The sequence below is a fragment of the Carassius auratus genome, unplaced genomic scaffold (genome assembly GCF_003368295.1).
Source record: "Carassius auratus strain Wakin unplaced genomic scaffold, ASM336829v1 scaf_tig00035630, whole genome shotgun sequence".
NCBI lineage: Eukaryota > Metazoa > Chordata > Actinopteri > Cypriniformes > Cyprinidae > Carassius > Carassius auratus.
In genome coordinates, this window is record NW_020526249.1 from 29,594 (window position 1) to 43,339 (window position 13,746).

The following is a 13,746-nucleotide window of genomic DNA, read 5'->3' on the forward strand; positions in this document are numbered from 1 at the left end:
TTTGCCATTTCAGACAAATTTGTGGCTCATTACACATGAAAATGAAATAATATCAGGTGAACATTTTATTAGGAAAGACATAAAAACTATGATGTTGGCACCCTTTATGGGTTTCTGTATGTTCAGATGAGTCGATCAAACTAAATGACAATTTTAGCCACATTATGTGTTGTGCTTTTACCACAAAGTTCCTTTTTTTCTAGATCTACACGTAGACTGTCAGTTTCAAAAGTGCGCTTTTTAACGATAGCATATTTCCATTTTCAGAGCACTGTAATCCCAAACAGTTGTACTAGCTCATAACTAATAAGGTCATAACAGTCAAATGTCGTTATGCAGTTGACCAAACTATAAAGTTTTGAGCTCTGTTGAGATTTGTGTCACTTTAATTGAATAGGGCTCAGTATTTTAGAGTTAATTTGTGTGGAACGCTCAAAAAGTTTAGGAACCATGTATTAGCGTCATGACGTTATCGACGTCATGACGTATTGGTGGGTGGGTCTTATCGCTCCCTCAGGAAAGCTGAGTCAGCCATCTTGAATTTGCCTTGATGCGGGTGAAGTTTTGGCAAGCTCATGTGGATGTGGAACACAGTTTAATTTGTTTTTAATTGTTTATATCTGTTTGGAATGCGTACTTTTATACCCCCGCTTCAAACCACCACCACCTCAGTTATTTTCATTAGTCTTATTGCTCTCATTTTCTTAAGCGCTGTCTTATCATCAGCCCTGATTTGGTAAGTAACTCTAACATTTTTTTATATATATATATATTATATATAAAATAATTACAAATCCAAGTAATTGTAATTTTAGAAGTTGTTGAATGTGACAAATGCGTTAACGTTAAGTTACCTTACTTAGTTCATCTTACAGCAGTGTAACGTTATCAGCGGGTTTCCTGGATGAACTACATTACACATAATGCATATTTGCCCGGGACATTGACGGTTGAGGAAGGTCCATGAGTTTTGAATTCTCTGGCGGAGTCCGAAAGCATAACGTTATCCCTGATTCCCGCCGTTTTCGCTGTTCGTCGTTAATGCATGTGCGTACTTTGAGTATAACGTTACATATTTAAATAAATGTCTGCGTTATGCAGTAAATATTTTACGTTGGGTTAGGTCGAGCTGTGTGTGATCGCGTGTAACTAAACAACATAATGTGAGTGTGTTATCATGATGCTAACCAGCCCTGTGTTTGTATTTCGTAGGCTCAAGTGTGTGGTTGTGAGATCTTCTCGAAATAATTTTAACAGTTCAGGTAGGATGCATTATGAAAGAGTGTTATTAACAATTGGTTTATTTTGTGTTTCCACAGTTATTATTTTGCTATTTATTTCAATCTTTTTATTTCAATTGATCACTTGAACCCTTTATCAATACTTTGTTAAAAACAACAACATAAATAGCATATCTATAAGCACACAACTTTATTTTTTTTAATTTTTTTGTTAATAACTAACTTGCTCATCTTTTAACATTTTCATTTTTACTATAATGAGTGAGTGAGTGAAGTGACATTCAGCCAAGTATGGTGACCCATACTCAGAATTTGTGCTCTGCATTTAACCCATCCAAAACGCACACACACAGAGCAGTGAACACACACACACACACACACACTGTGAGCACACACCCGGAGCAGTGTACAATAAATGTATTTGATAGATTTGGAGACTTTTTTATCTGTGTATTCCCTTTTTCAAATTTCATTTATCATTATGTATTATTAATTTTTTTTTTTTTTAACATTAACAAATCATCTTTGTGCGCATGTTGTGTACAGATATCGGACTACAAAGAGTGCTACAGAGAGTCAGTGTTTCACTATCAGACAGGTGCCAATAGGTGAGTTTTGTAAATTGTGTACTAATTTGAATTTTAAATGATTCGCAAGGTTTAGATTTTTTTCAGAAGAACAGAATTTAATTACTGATGTGTTGTCGGCTGGTTGGCATAATCATTTCCCCCCTTGTTCACAATTGTTCACAATGATCACCCCCATCAAAATATAAAGAAAGCTCGAAAAGCTGAGGTCAACTACATCATCAACCTATCAAAGGATCAAACCCCAGCCACTCTGGAAACAATGAGAGAAGAAATCATACATGAAGTCGAAAAGACTGAGAGAAACCATTTAGTCATAGGCAAGCTAATGACCACAACCTATGCCCTTCGTTGCCAAGAAATCGTTGGAGCTCTTGTAGCTCCACGGGTGAGAGACGTCGTGGATAGATGGCCAGCCCTACTTATGGAGTCACAGGTAAAAAAAAAAAAGAATCTTTCTACATCATTTTACGGTTCTCCCTGTTGAGAGCAATTAATCAACATGACTCTTTAGCATGTCCACTTTGAACATGATTGATTTTTCCAATATTTAAATGACTGTTTTTAAAAATCTAAATTTTCAATAAATTCCCCGAAAAGCAAATGGCAGATGTAAAAGTTGACAACACATCACGCTGTGACAAATTTTTGGCATTCACAGTAAACCAAGTATACAGAGGTTAATTAGATTAATTTCCTTTAGATAACATTGTACTGCCTGTTTTAAATGAAGGACAATTAACTTTCTATTTTGACCTTGATTCTGACTCGTCTCTAATAGAATTGCCCTTGGTTTTGCTACCTGTCAACAGAAAACTTCTTTAAAATACATTCACAATTCTGTTCCTAATTTATCTTTGTGCATTTCTGTGTAATTCTGTCCGTGTACAGGTGTTTGCAGAGTTCCACCGAATCAACAATGTTAACCTGCGCAATCAATTCTACAAGGAGCTGGACAGACACACGCCTAAACTCATTACCTTGTTCAGAGACAAGGCCACCAAGACTGGCAAGATAGCGGAGGAGCTAGCCAGGCTCATGATGATTTATGACCTTCAGGTGAATTTTTAACTTTGCATGATTCAGAAACAGATTATTAACAGATTGTTTGCAGACAACTGTAAGAAGCCATCGTGTTAATTGCCCCGACTCGAATTGTGAGGTTAAGTGATTATGCCATGAACACAACATTGTCATCTCATAGGAGATAGATGTCTTGACAAGATGTTTTCTATCAGAAAGAGGAACCTTAAAAAGATACCTTTTCAGCTTCAATTTGAAGAAGTCCAAATAACTACTGTTTAAGTGAAATTTGATTTACAATTTGACGGTTTTTCCTTTGAGTTAAATTATTTACAATAGAAAGTTTTAATTTTAAAAATGTTTAACTGAAGAAATGATGACTCAAATACTCAATCTACCATCTATAACAATGACCACCACCAGAATATGGAGCTATTTAACACTTTGATAAAGTGTTTGCTCTGCATTTGTGCAATTACTATTGTAATGGATATTTTTTGTACATCTAGGAACAACGTAATGTAAATATAAGACGGGCACTCGTCCTTCGTGCTCTTCCTGTGTACCTGCATGAAGATGCCTTCAAGTTCTTCAGGACCTGTAATGTAAGTGTACTGGCCTAACTATCAATCCCTTTGCTTAGCTATTCAATCAGCTTGAACTGAAGCACTAAACATATATACATATTGAAGCTTAAACACATGACATCACTCAAAGAACTCAAGGAGAACCAGGGGAGTATTCCAGAAAGCAAGTGAAAACTCAGAGTGAACTCTGAGATGAGGGAAACAGAGTTATCCATTCCAGAGAGAAACCCTAACCCAGGAACAGCTGCTCTGCCTCTGTTGCATGTGGTGGAGGTGAGCACCACTTCATGTTCATCTACTCAGGAGGATGTTAGGACACAGATGTGTTAAACAGCATCTGTTGGTGGTAAAAGCTACAAGTTAAATTATCCACTAAATAAACTTTTACTTTAATATGTGAAATAAAAACAAAGTGAGGAGCCATTGTGAGACTGTTTTTATATTTCATTTTCAACTGATTTGAATTAAATAAAATAGCCTTAAATAAAACATTGAACAACATTCAACCACTTCCTCAAAGGCTAATATAAAATAAAGTGATGTTAAATTCAAAATATAAAGACGAGCGCATCTAAAACTCTGTCAGTGATTTTTATTATGACCGCAGTCAGAAAATGTCACCGTACGGGAGCTCCATTGATGATGAGTTTTTACTAGTCGTCAGGCACGAGCTCAACTCTGAGTTAACATACTCAGAGTCGACTTACCTAACTCAGATCAGCTGTTCTGGAACTGAAAACTCAGTTTCACTTCACAGGGTAAGTTAACTCAAGAGTTCAGGGTTAGGCTCAGTTTGTTGAACGTCCTTTCTGGAATATCCCCCAGGACCTGTTTTACTTGAGTTGTTATTCTGCAAACTGATGTGTAGAAATTACATAAATGAAAAGGTAAGTGTAAATCATTCCACTAAACAAAAAGTATGCTAACAGATAGGTGTGAAACTAACAAAGATAAAGATATAAAGATATAAAGATATAAAGATATAAGCCTATGTAAAGAAAATAGCTTAAACATGTAGCTTAGTTGCAGTCTAAGTGCAAAGTGACAGTAATGTCTAGACATCATTACCATGATTTGTATCCTTGAGGAGCTGAACTCATTCATGTATTATTTGTGTTTTATAGTCAGCAGATTGTCCAGACCTCACTGACACTCCGGTGGCTCTCCTGACAGTCGTCACGGATGACACTATTAATGCGGCCCTCTTCAGCCCTGAGAGCATCTGTATCGTCGTGGAGGATGAAATACTTGTGAGTGGTCCCACGACTCTGGCTGACTCATTTCTCCTGCTCTTTGGGTATGTCTATGCACTAGACCTACAGTACCCAAAGAATCTTGAACTTACATTCACATTTATCCAAAAAGTTGTGATGTGTCTTGAGGACAACAAACCACTGAAAGGGCGTCTACTGATGCTGAAGAATGATTTGTTTAATGAGTGAATCACTCAGGATGGATTATTTGAGTTGAGTTGAGTATTGAGAAAGTCCCTCCCTTTTTACAAATGTAATAATTTGCCTGTTCTACCTCAGATTTAAGATCTGACACCGTTTGCCTGTTCTACCTCAGATTTAAGATCTGACACTGTTTGCCTCTTCTACCTCAGATTTAATACATTGATTAGGACATTGAACTTGATGTTGCCAGTTGAAGTACAACCAGTACTTTATTTGAATGTTTTATTATTGACACATATTGTACTTTAAAAAACATTTTGTTTTTATGCGGTCATTTTCTCTTTTTTTTAATTTCACAAGCACTTTTTGACTCCTGCTCCTTTGATTTATGCCTTTTAAAAAGTGCATTGTATTAAATAAAAAAAGTTGTTAAATTGCCACTGTGGTGTCACTTTCATGGTTTCTAACATTATTAGCTGATTGTGTAGTGGGCCGACATCAGTATTTCAGTTTAGAATTAATTTTGAGTGCATCACCCACATTAAGAGTTAAAATTTATTGAAAATTTTGAATGTATTTCCCAAATTATATGAGTTGGAAAATATTGAAAATTTAGTGTATTTCCCACATTATATGAGTCGAAAAATAGTGAAAAATTTAAGTGTATTTCACACATTATATGAGTTGAAAAATAGTGAAAAATTTGAGTGTATTTCCCACATTATATAAGTTGAAAAATAGTGAAAAATTTGAGTGTATTTCCCACATTATATGAGTTGAAAAATATTGAAAAATTTGAGTGTATTTCCCACATTATATGAGTTGAAAAATAGTGAAATTTTTTAGTGAATTACTCCCTAATTATAAGTTGAGAAATATCAATATTTATAAGATAACATTGAGATAATTTAAGGCAACTGGAAATGTAATTTTTATTTTATGTAAACCTAAAACATTTAAAAACATCACTTAAATGTTTTTGTGTAATCTGTTACAAAATAATTTTTGAGTTCTGTGAACTTATTAGGGTTTACAGTGAGGAAAAAAAGAAAATAACCAAAAATATACAGAAATAAAACATAAAATTAAAAATATAAAATATATTTTACATAAAAAGCAAATCTATATTTTAAGTAAGTAAGATTGTTTTTAAATATTACTTTTATTTAGCTAGTACCCATTAAATTGATCAAAAGTGACAGTAAAGATGTTTGCATTGTTGCACTGGAAAAGATTTCCATTTCAAAATAAATGCTGTCCCTTTGAATATATATATATATATATATATATATATAATTTGCAGGTTTCATATATATCTGCAACATCATAAACTTTAAATAATCATATAACTAGGGATGTGTGAGAATATGATCATTTGAAGATGAGCATGTGCAGAAGCATATTTACTCTTTTAAAGGGTGAAAACATAATGAATGAAAGGGAACGTCCCTAGGTTACGTATGTAACCCTAGTTCCTCGAGGGAACGAGACGCTGCGTCGAGCGCTTTTGGGGAACGCCTTTGGCAAGAACAACTCTGAATATCGAGTGCAATCAGTCCAATGGAAGAGCGTGGCGTCACGGGCGGGGTGACGCAGCGACCAGGAAGCTATAAAGGCACCTGCCACACAGCTGACTTCAGCTTCGAGTAGGGAAGCAAGCGCAGGCAGGGGTGCCGGGAGTATGGCTCTGCGACGCAGCGTCTCGTTCCCTCGAGGAACTAGGGTTACATACGTAACCTAGGGACGTTCCTCTTCGGGAACTCGAGCTGCGTCGAGCGCTTTTGGGGAACGATGTGCCAATGCTGCCAGACTACCAAACCCCTGCCTAGTGTGTATCCGAAGAGCACAGCTAAGGCGAGAGGACAGAAGAGCCAGGAGCGGCTTGCATATCAAGACTGTAAAATCTGGCAAATGTAGAGGGCGTGGACCACCCCGCAGCGTTGCAGATGTCCAAGAGGGACACACCTGCTAGAAAGGCCTTAGAGGCAGCCATACTCCGTGTAGAGTGAGCCTTGGCTCGCAAAGAAAGGGGAAGACCAGAGGAATCATAGGACTCGTTGATAGCCTCGACTATCCAACGACTAAGGGTCTGCTTAGAGGCAGGGGAACCCTTTTTAGGAGGACCGTAGCAAACAAGCAATTGGTCAGGTTTTTTTCCACAGCAGCTCTGTGGACGTATGCGTCCAGTCCTCGAACTGGACACATACAATTTAGCTTCACCTGGTCTGGCTCCCGAAAGGGAGGAGGACAGAAGGCCTGCAGTACTATGGGTTGTGGCGTAACAGAGGGAACTTTAGGAATGTAACCCGCTCGAGGGTATAAAAATGCTTTGGCCATACCAGGGGCAAAGTCTAAGTAGGTAGGGGCCACCGAGGGGGCCTGACAGTAATATTCATGAATCGGCTCAACTGGAGCTTTACAAAGAGCCTCTAACACCACAACCAGGTCCCAGGGGGGAACACGGGACCGTACTGGAGGTCTCAGCCTCAGCGCACCGTGGAGGAAACATGTAACTAGGGGGTGTCTACCCACTGACTGACCGTTGAAAGGGACGTGGTAAGCAGCTATGGCCGCCACGTACACCTTTAAGGTGGAGTGAGTTAACCCCGCAGAGAGCCTAGCTTGGATAAACTCCAGAACTGTACCAACTGGGCAGTTTGCAGGGTCAAGCTGGCGGTCTCTGCACCATGAGGAGAAGGGTTTCAACCTCAGGGCGTACAGTTTCCTCGTAAAGGGAGCTCTGGATTGGAGTGTGGGGGTCTCAACAACCTCGGTTGGGAGACCGGAAGCTATGAGCTGTGCCCCCTCAGGGGCTGCACAGACAACTTCCACAACTCCGGGCGAGGGTGAATATTTTGCCCTACGCCTGAGAGAGCAGATCTGTCCTGATCGGAATCACCCATGGAGAGCCGTCGAGGAGAGAGATCAGATCTGCGAGCCATACTGGGCCCGGCCAGAACGGGGCTACTAATAGAAGACGGACCCCGTCCCGGCGTACTCTCGCCAGAACTCCCGGGAGCAGAGCGATAGGGGGAAAAGGCGTACAGACGAAGACTCGGCCAGGTCTGTACCATAGCGTCCAGTCCCAGAGGAGCTGGATGAACTAGAGAGAAACAGAGGGGACATTGCGATATCTCTTGAGTCGCAAAGAGGTCCAAAAAACTCTCCATATCTACTTCACCACCTTGGGGTGAGGCCCCCGGGTCTCGGCCCCTGTCTCGACAGTATGTCTGCTCCCACAGTCAATCTCCCAGGAATATACACTGCTCCGAACGAGAGGAGTTTGTCCTGGGACCACAGAAGGATCTGGTGTGCCAGCTTGTACAAGGGGCACGGATGCCGATCTCTCTGGTGACTGATATAAGAGATCGCCAATGTGTTGTCGGTGCGCACCAACACATGGTGACCTCTCAGGTCTGGGAGGAAATATTTCAATGCTCGATGCACAGCTAGCATCTTTAGACAACTGGTATGCCATGTCAGATGACGACTGCTCCACAGACCGCGGGCAGGGTGGCCACTCATGACCGCACCCCAACCGGTGAGGGACGCGTCTGTCGCTAGCCTTACACGGCGACCAAGAGCTCCCAACACCGGGCCCTGATTCAAGAACCAAGGTTTCTTCCATATGTCTAAGGCACGAAGGCATCGCCGCGTGACCTGAATAATTCGGAAAGGATTTCCCCTCGGGGAAAACCCCTTGGTCTTGAGCCACCACTGAAGGGGCCTCATGTGCAGGAGACCAAAAGGTAACACGTTGGACGCAGCTGCCATGAGCCCTAACAGTCTCTGAAACTGCTTCACAGTGAGTGACTGGCCTTCTTTGACTCTCTTGACTGATGTGAGGATCGACTCGATCCGAGCAGGAGACATACGTGCCTGCATCGTGGTCGAATCCCATACTACGCCTAGATAGGTGGTTCTCTGAACTGGAGAAAGTACACTCTTCTTGGCATTCAGTCTCAAACCCAGCTCCCCCATATGGGCGAGAACGACACCTCGATGTCGAACCGCCATCTGCTCTGATTGAGCTAGAATCAACCAATCGTCGATATAATTTAGAATGCGGATGCCCTGCATACGGAGGGATACCAGAGCCGCATCTACACATTACGTGAACGTGCGGGGTGAGAGTGCAAGGCCGAAGGGAAGTACTCGATATTGGTAGGCTTTGCCCCCAAAAGCGAACCTCAGAGACTTCCTGTGTTGTGGAAGGATGGATATGTGGAAGTATGCGTCTTTGAGATCGATTGCGACAAACCAGTCCTCGGATCTGATTTGAGCTACGTCCTGTTTGACAGTGAGCATTTTGAACTTCAGTGACATAACTGAGAGGTTTAGATGACGTATGTCTAAGATCGGAGGCAACCCCCCCATCCTTCTTTGGAACTATGAAATACCGGTTGTAAAACCCGGATTTCCCTGTCTAGAGGAGGGACCACCTCGATGGCCGCCTTCCTTATAGGGTATTCACTTCTTGTTCCATCACCAGAGCCTGCTGGGGGCCGACTACTGTCGGTGTAACCCCATTGAATGTCGGCGGTGGATGGCCGAACTGAATGCGATAGCCTCTTTCTACCGTGTGCAGGACCCATTGAGATACATTTGGCAGTAGTTTTCACGCTGCTAACTGATGTACTAAGGGAATCAGTCCCTCGAGACTGACCTCTGGTGTAAGAGGCCCCCGAAGGGGCGGCGAGCGTCTCAGCTCCGCTACGCTCACGGGCGGAAATAACTGAGAGCAGTGCTCGCTGGAAGCGGCTGCACCCTGAAACTCTGGCAGGGTTGGCAGACCCACCTCCCGAGGGCACTGAGGTGAGACGGGCACCGTATAATGAGGTGGACACCACTCTACCCCAGTAGGGGCCGCCCTCTGTAGTCGTGACTGAAATGCGTCATGACTTCTTGCCCGTGGACCTCCCAGCCTGACATCAGATTGGGATTAGGCTGAGAAGTCGTCGGCCCAGAGCGTTGCTCTGTCTGTACATGGAGGGGCTGCTCCCGCCCAGCAGTCCCTCCAGTACATCTAACTTCACATTTTCAATAACTGTCATTATATTCCTCAGAATTTAATGCAATCAAACAATCAGACAAGTAAACACGGTCTGGATTGTGATACAATTCACATTGAAGTGATATATTGAAGTTAGATAACGGTCATTAGATTCCTCAGAATCGAATGAAATTCAGCAATCAGACAAGTAAACACGGTCTAGATTGAGATAAAGTACACATTGAAGTGCTGACTTCTCAAAGTCATTATATTTCTTGGAATTTTTAAACAATCAAACAATCAGACAAGTAAACACGGTCTGGATTGTGATACAATACACATTGAAGTGATATATTAACTTCTCAGTTATTAAATTTCTTAGAATTTAATAAAGTCAAAACAATCAGACAAGTAAACACGGTCTAGATTGTGACAAAGTACACATTGAGTGATAGGACTAACTCCTCCTTTTTTTTAAATGGAGTTTAAGCAACCAGACAAGCGGTCGGGTATGGAAAATTCACATCAAAACTGAAAATGATGTAATACACGCGTTGCCTCGACAGCGCGCGAATAATTAGTCACACAAACAATATTAATCCCCTCGGAGACTTAAATAGCTGCTTGAATAATGTTAGGCATAACACTGTTTATTGTATATGCTTATGCAACTTTATGTTTGTGCAACTAAAAGCTCGCCGACGCCCTCCGTATATCAATCTCCTCGGAGAAAGAAAGGCGGAGCGTCAAGCCCGATGCTCGGGGGGGGAAGAACCGAAGCTCGGGGTTCCGAACCCCGGAATCAGGCAGATCTGATGGGTAAGGTAGGAGATAAGGACGTGCCCGTCTCCATTCCCTCCAACAGATCGATCTGCGAACCCAACGAATGCCGGCGCCGTTCCGCCTCGGCGAAAACGGGACCGGTATCGCGAGGAACGCTGGCGAAGGCTCCCTCCTCGAAGAGAGCCCTCCGGGATCGAAGCGTACACAACGGTCGGGCAGTCGGCTCCCTCGAGAGCCGACTCAGCGTGCTTCGATCCCAGTCAAACCACGCATAGACTGTTTGTATCCCCACCCGTGATGTACGTGGGCAGGGAGGAACAAACAATCCATAGCGCGATCTGGAATCGCCCTCCAAATGTCGTGTCTTTGCTTTGCTCTTAGGCATTATGTTGTTTATTGGGACAGACAACAATAAATAAGACTCACAAGACAGACTTTAGACATGCACACACAGAGCGCTTGCTGAAAGACGCGAAGCTGAAGTCAGCTGTGTGGCAGGTGCCTTTATAGCTTCCTGGTCGCTGCGTCACCCCGCCCGTGACGCCACGCTCTTCCATTGGACTGATTGCACACGATATTCAGAGTTGTTCTTGCCAAAGGCGTTCCCCAAAAGCGCTCGACGCAGCTCGAGTTCCCGAAGAGGAACTGACTTTCTTCAGAAAGATTTCATTGACGTTGTTCATGTTATCTCCATTTAATGTCTAAAAAAATAGTGTTTATTGGTGCATTGCTATTTTGTTTATGGGGTAACCGCTGTGCTTCTGTTTGTCCAAAGCACCTTCAAATGTCAGAGAGTGAATTTGCATTTTCATTCAGCATGTCTGCTGCTTTTGTTGCCATCAGTGTTGTACATTTTAATGGTTTGATGGACAATAAGAACTCAAATTATAATGTATCTAGAGTTATTTGATTGTTTGATTCATAGATTGAGTATTCCAAATGGATTGCACATACAGACAATGTTTTTGACTGTCTTCTGCGTTTTTTTTTTTTTACTTTCAGACTTGTCGACTAGTCGGATACCAAATCTCTGTTCAAGTGATTTTGAAATTAGTCATAGCGCACCTCCCTAATAAGTTCAGTTGTACAGATCATAATGTACAGATCATAAGTCCTAAGGATGACCTTGTTTAGAAATTCCCATCCACAGGTTGTGAGATGCTACAACTTTGAAGAGCTTTATCATGGATTGAGGCAGTTGATGGCAGTGGGGAGCTGAAGGCAATGATTGCACAAGGAGAAGAGGAGACAGGGCATTTAATTTGTACCCTAACCATCCCCTACATCCTTCCATCTCACAGGGAGTTAATCAGCACTTAAGCAACAAATTTGGTAACAAGGGTGGAGGGGAAAAAAAGCGAAGGGAACAGAAGAGGAAGAAAAAAAAAACAGCAACTGAAATAGAATGGACTAGAAAGATGGAAGGAGAGAAAGAGAGGAGTAGCTAAATACTGTATAATAGCCGTCTAGCTGACGGACACATAGATTAGCTTTCAAATTTTAGCAGTCACAAGGGGGTCTTCTACTGCACTATTACTCTGTTTTGTTCAAGCATTTTTTTTTTTTTTTTCATAACCTCGTGGACTTCTTCGAGCTGCCTTTCTTCCCTCTCCAATCTTCCTCCTCCTGCTCACTTCCCCTCCACTAGTCCTTCATTCCACTCTTTTCTCCACTGGGCATCATGTGAGCTGTGTGGGATACTCAGAGTCCCAGCATGTGTCTGGAGAGTATAGGAGAGGAATGGATCTGGTGGGTTTGGTTTAATGGTTGGTCTGAGTTAACAGACTGCAAGAGAGCTGCTCTCACTTCTGGGGAGGGAATGTTTGTAAAACCTTTACAATTATCTGTAGTCCTGAGCAAAATTGTAAGTCATATATATATATTTTAATGTGTTAAACCTTTTTAAAGGGGTCATCAAGTCAAGTTGAGCATTATTTTCATTCCGCTACATGTGTGGACATACAGTGGAATGAAATGTCGTGCCTCACAGGACCACGGTGCTACATAAATACAGACATACAACAACTAATTAAAACAGTATAAACCTATACACAACTAACCTACTGACAGATTTTGACTATACAGTCCTATATATAAATGTTGCATATACATAAACTAAAAAAAGAAAATACAGACTATATGAATGCTTGACATAACACTGTACATGTGCAAAGAGAAACATTGTCAAGCAGCTGGCTGGGGAACAGTGCATGATGTGTGTGTAGTGCATGAGCATGTAAACACACATATTCTCTTGTCTTTTGTGGGATTGTGTACACACAGCAGTGTGTGTGAAAAGTGTGGTTTGTACAAGCTCACTGACCTGTGTGTAGCACACTTCGAATTGCACACACACACACACACACACACACACACACACACACACACACACACACACACACACACACAAAACTAGATACTATTATACTATTACTATTAGCAGTCTAAATAACTATTTAGATTATCCAAAAACTGCACTAAGATAAAAGTACAAGTACTTAACAAAATAATTACTCAAGTAAAGTTTCTCAATATTGGTATCAGTATGGTATTATTACCATTATTATATTATTAATAATTATAAAAATGAATATATTTAAATGATTATATCATAATTATATATTTTGCAATAAACAACGAAAAGGCTGATGAAGAGAGGCTGCCACGCTGTTTATCGCAATTTCACAATATTCCATCGTAATTAATACATTTCTCTTTACTGCACAATCGTGTAAACACTCTGTATGTTATGAGAGGATTTGTGAGCTTGTGTGACAGCACTAAACAAATGCTCAGTCGTTCTGAGCAGTGAGTTGATTCTAACTTAAATGCCTCTGATTTGCCCACTGTGTTGACCAAATTAATGGATATGTCTGTGATTGGCAACACTGCTCGTGTGGAATCATTCACAGACTATGCAGAGGGGGTTCAACTAAAGAATAATAGGACACATTTGCAGAATTGGTTTCAATTGTCTTTATAGGTTCCTGGCCACTTCAACCTTCATGTTGAAGCTGTATAGATTCCCGGCCACTTCAGATCATATTGCCAACTTTTTTGATCAAGGAGAACTGAAAAGAAATAGTGCACTAGGAATAAACTATACATTTCTGATCACGTATTGCATTGCATATA

At 41.3% G+C, this 13,746-nt stretch overlaps 1 protein-coding gene across 6 annotated transcripts; it reads left to right on the plus strand.

The window, feature by feature from the left end:
* Positions 1 to 277: 277 nt before the first annotated feature.
* LOC113082040 (uncharacterized) lies at positions 278 to 4,938 on the plus strand. 6 transcript variants are annotated; one of them, XM_026253965.1, is made up of 7 exons: positions 278 to 736; positions 1,213 to 1,262; positions 1,788 to 1,849; positions 2,019 to 2,264; positions 2,720 to 2,887; positions 3,361 to 3,456; positions 4,563 to 4,938. In XM_026253965.1, exons 4-7 carry the CDS (start codon positions 2,091 to 2,093, stop codon positions 4,878 to 4,880), a joined length of 756 nt encoding a protein of 251 aa, XP_026109750.1. In that variant the 5' UTR covers positions 278 to 736; positions 1,213 to 1,262; positions 1,788 to 1,849; positions 2,019 to 2,090; the 3' UTR covers positions 4,881 to 4,938. The 6 variants fall into 6 exon arrangements, with proteins under 6 accessions (XP_026109750.1, XP_026109753.1, XP_026109749.1 ...); XM_026253968.1 differs by having other exon boundaries at positions 2,023 to 2,264; XM_026253964.1 differs by lacking the exon at positions 278 to 736 and adding an exon at positions 827 to 1,047.
* The last annotated feature ends 8,808 nt before the right edge of the window (positions 4,939 to 13,746 follow it).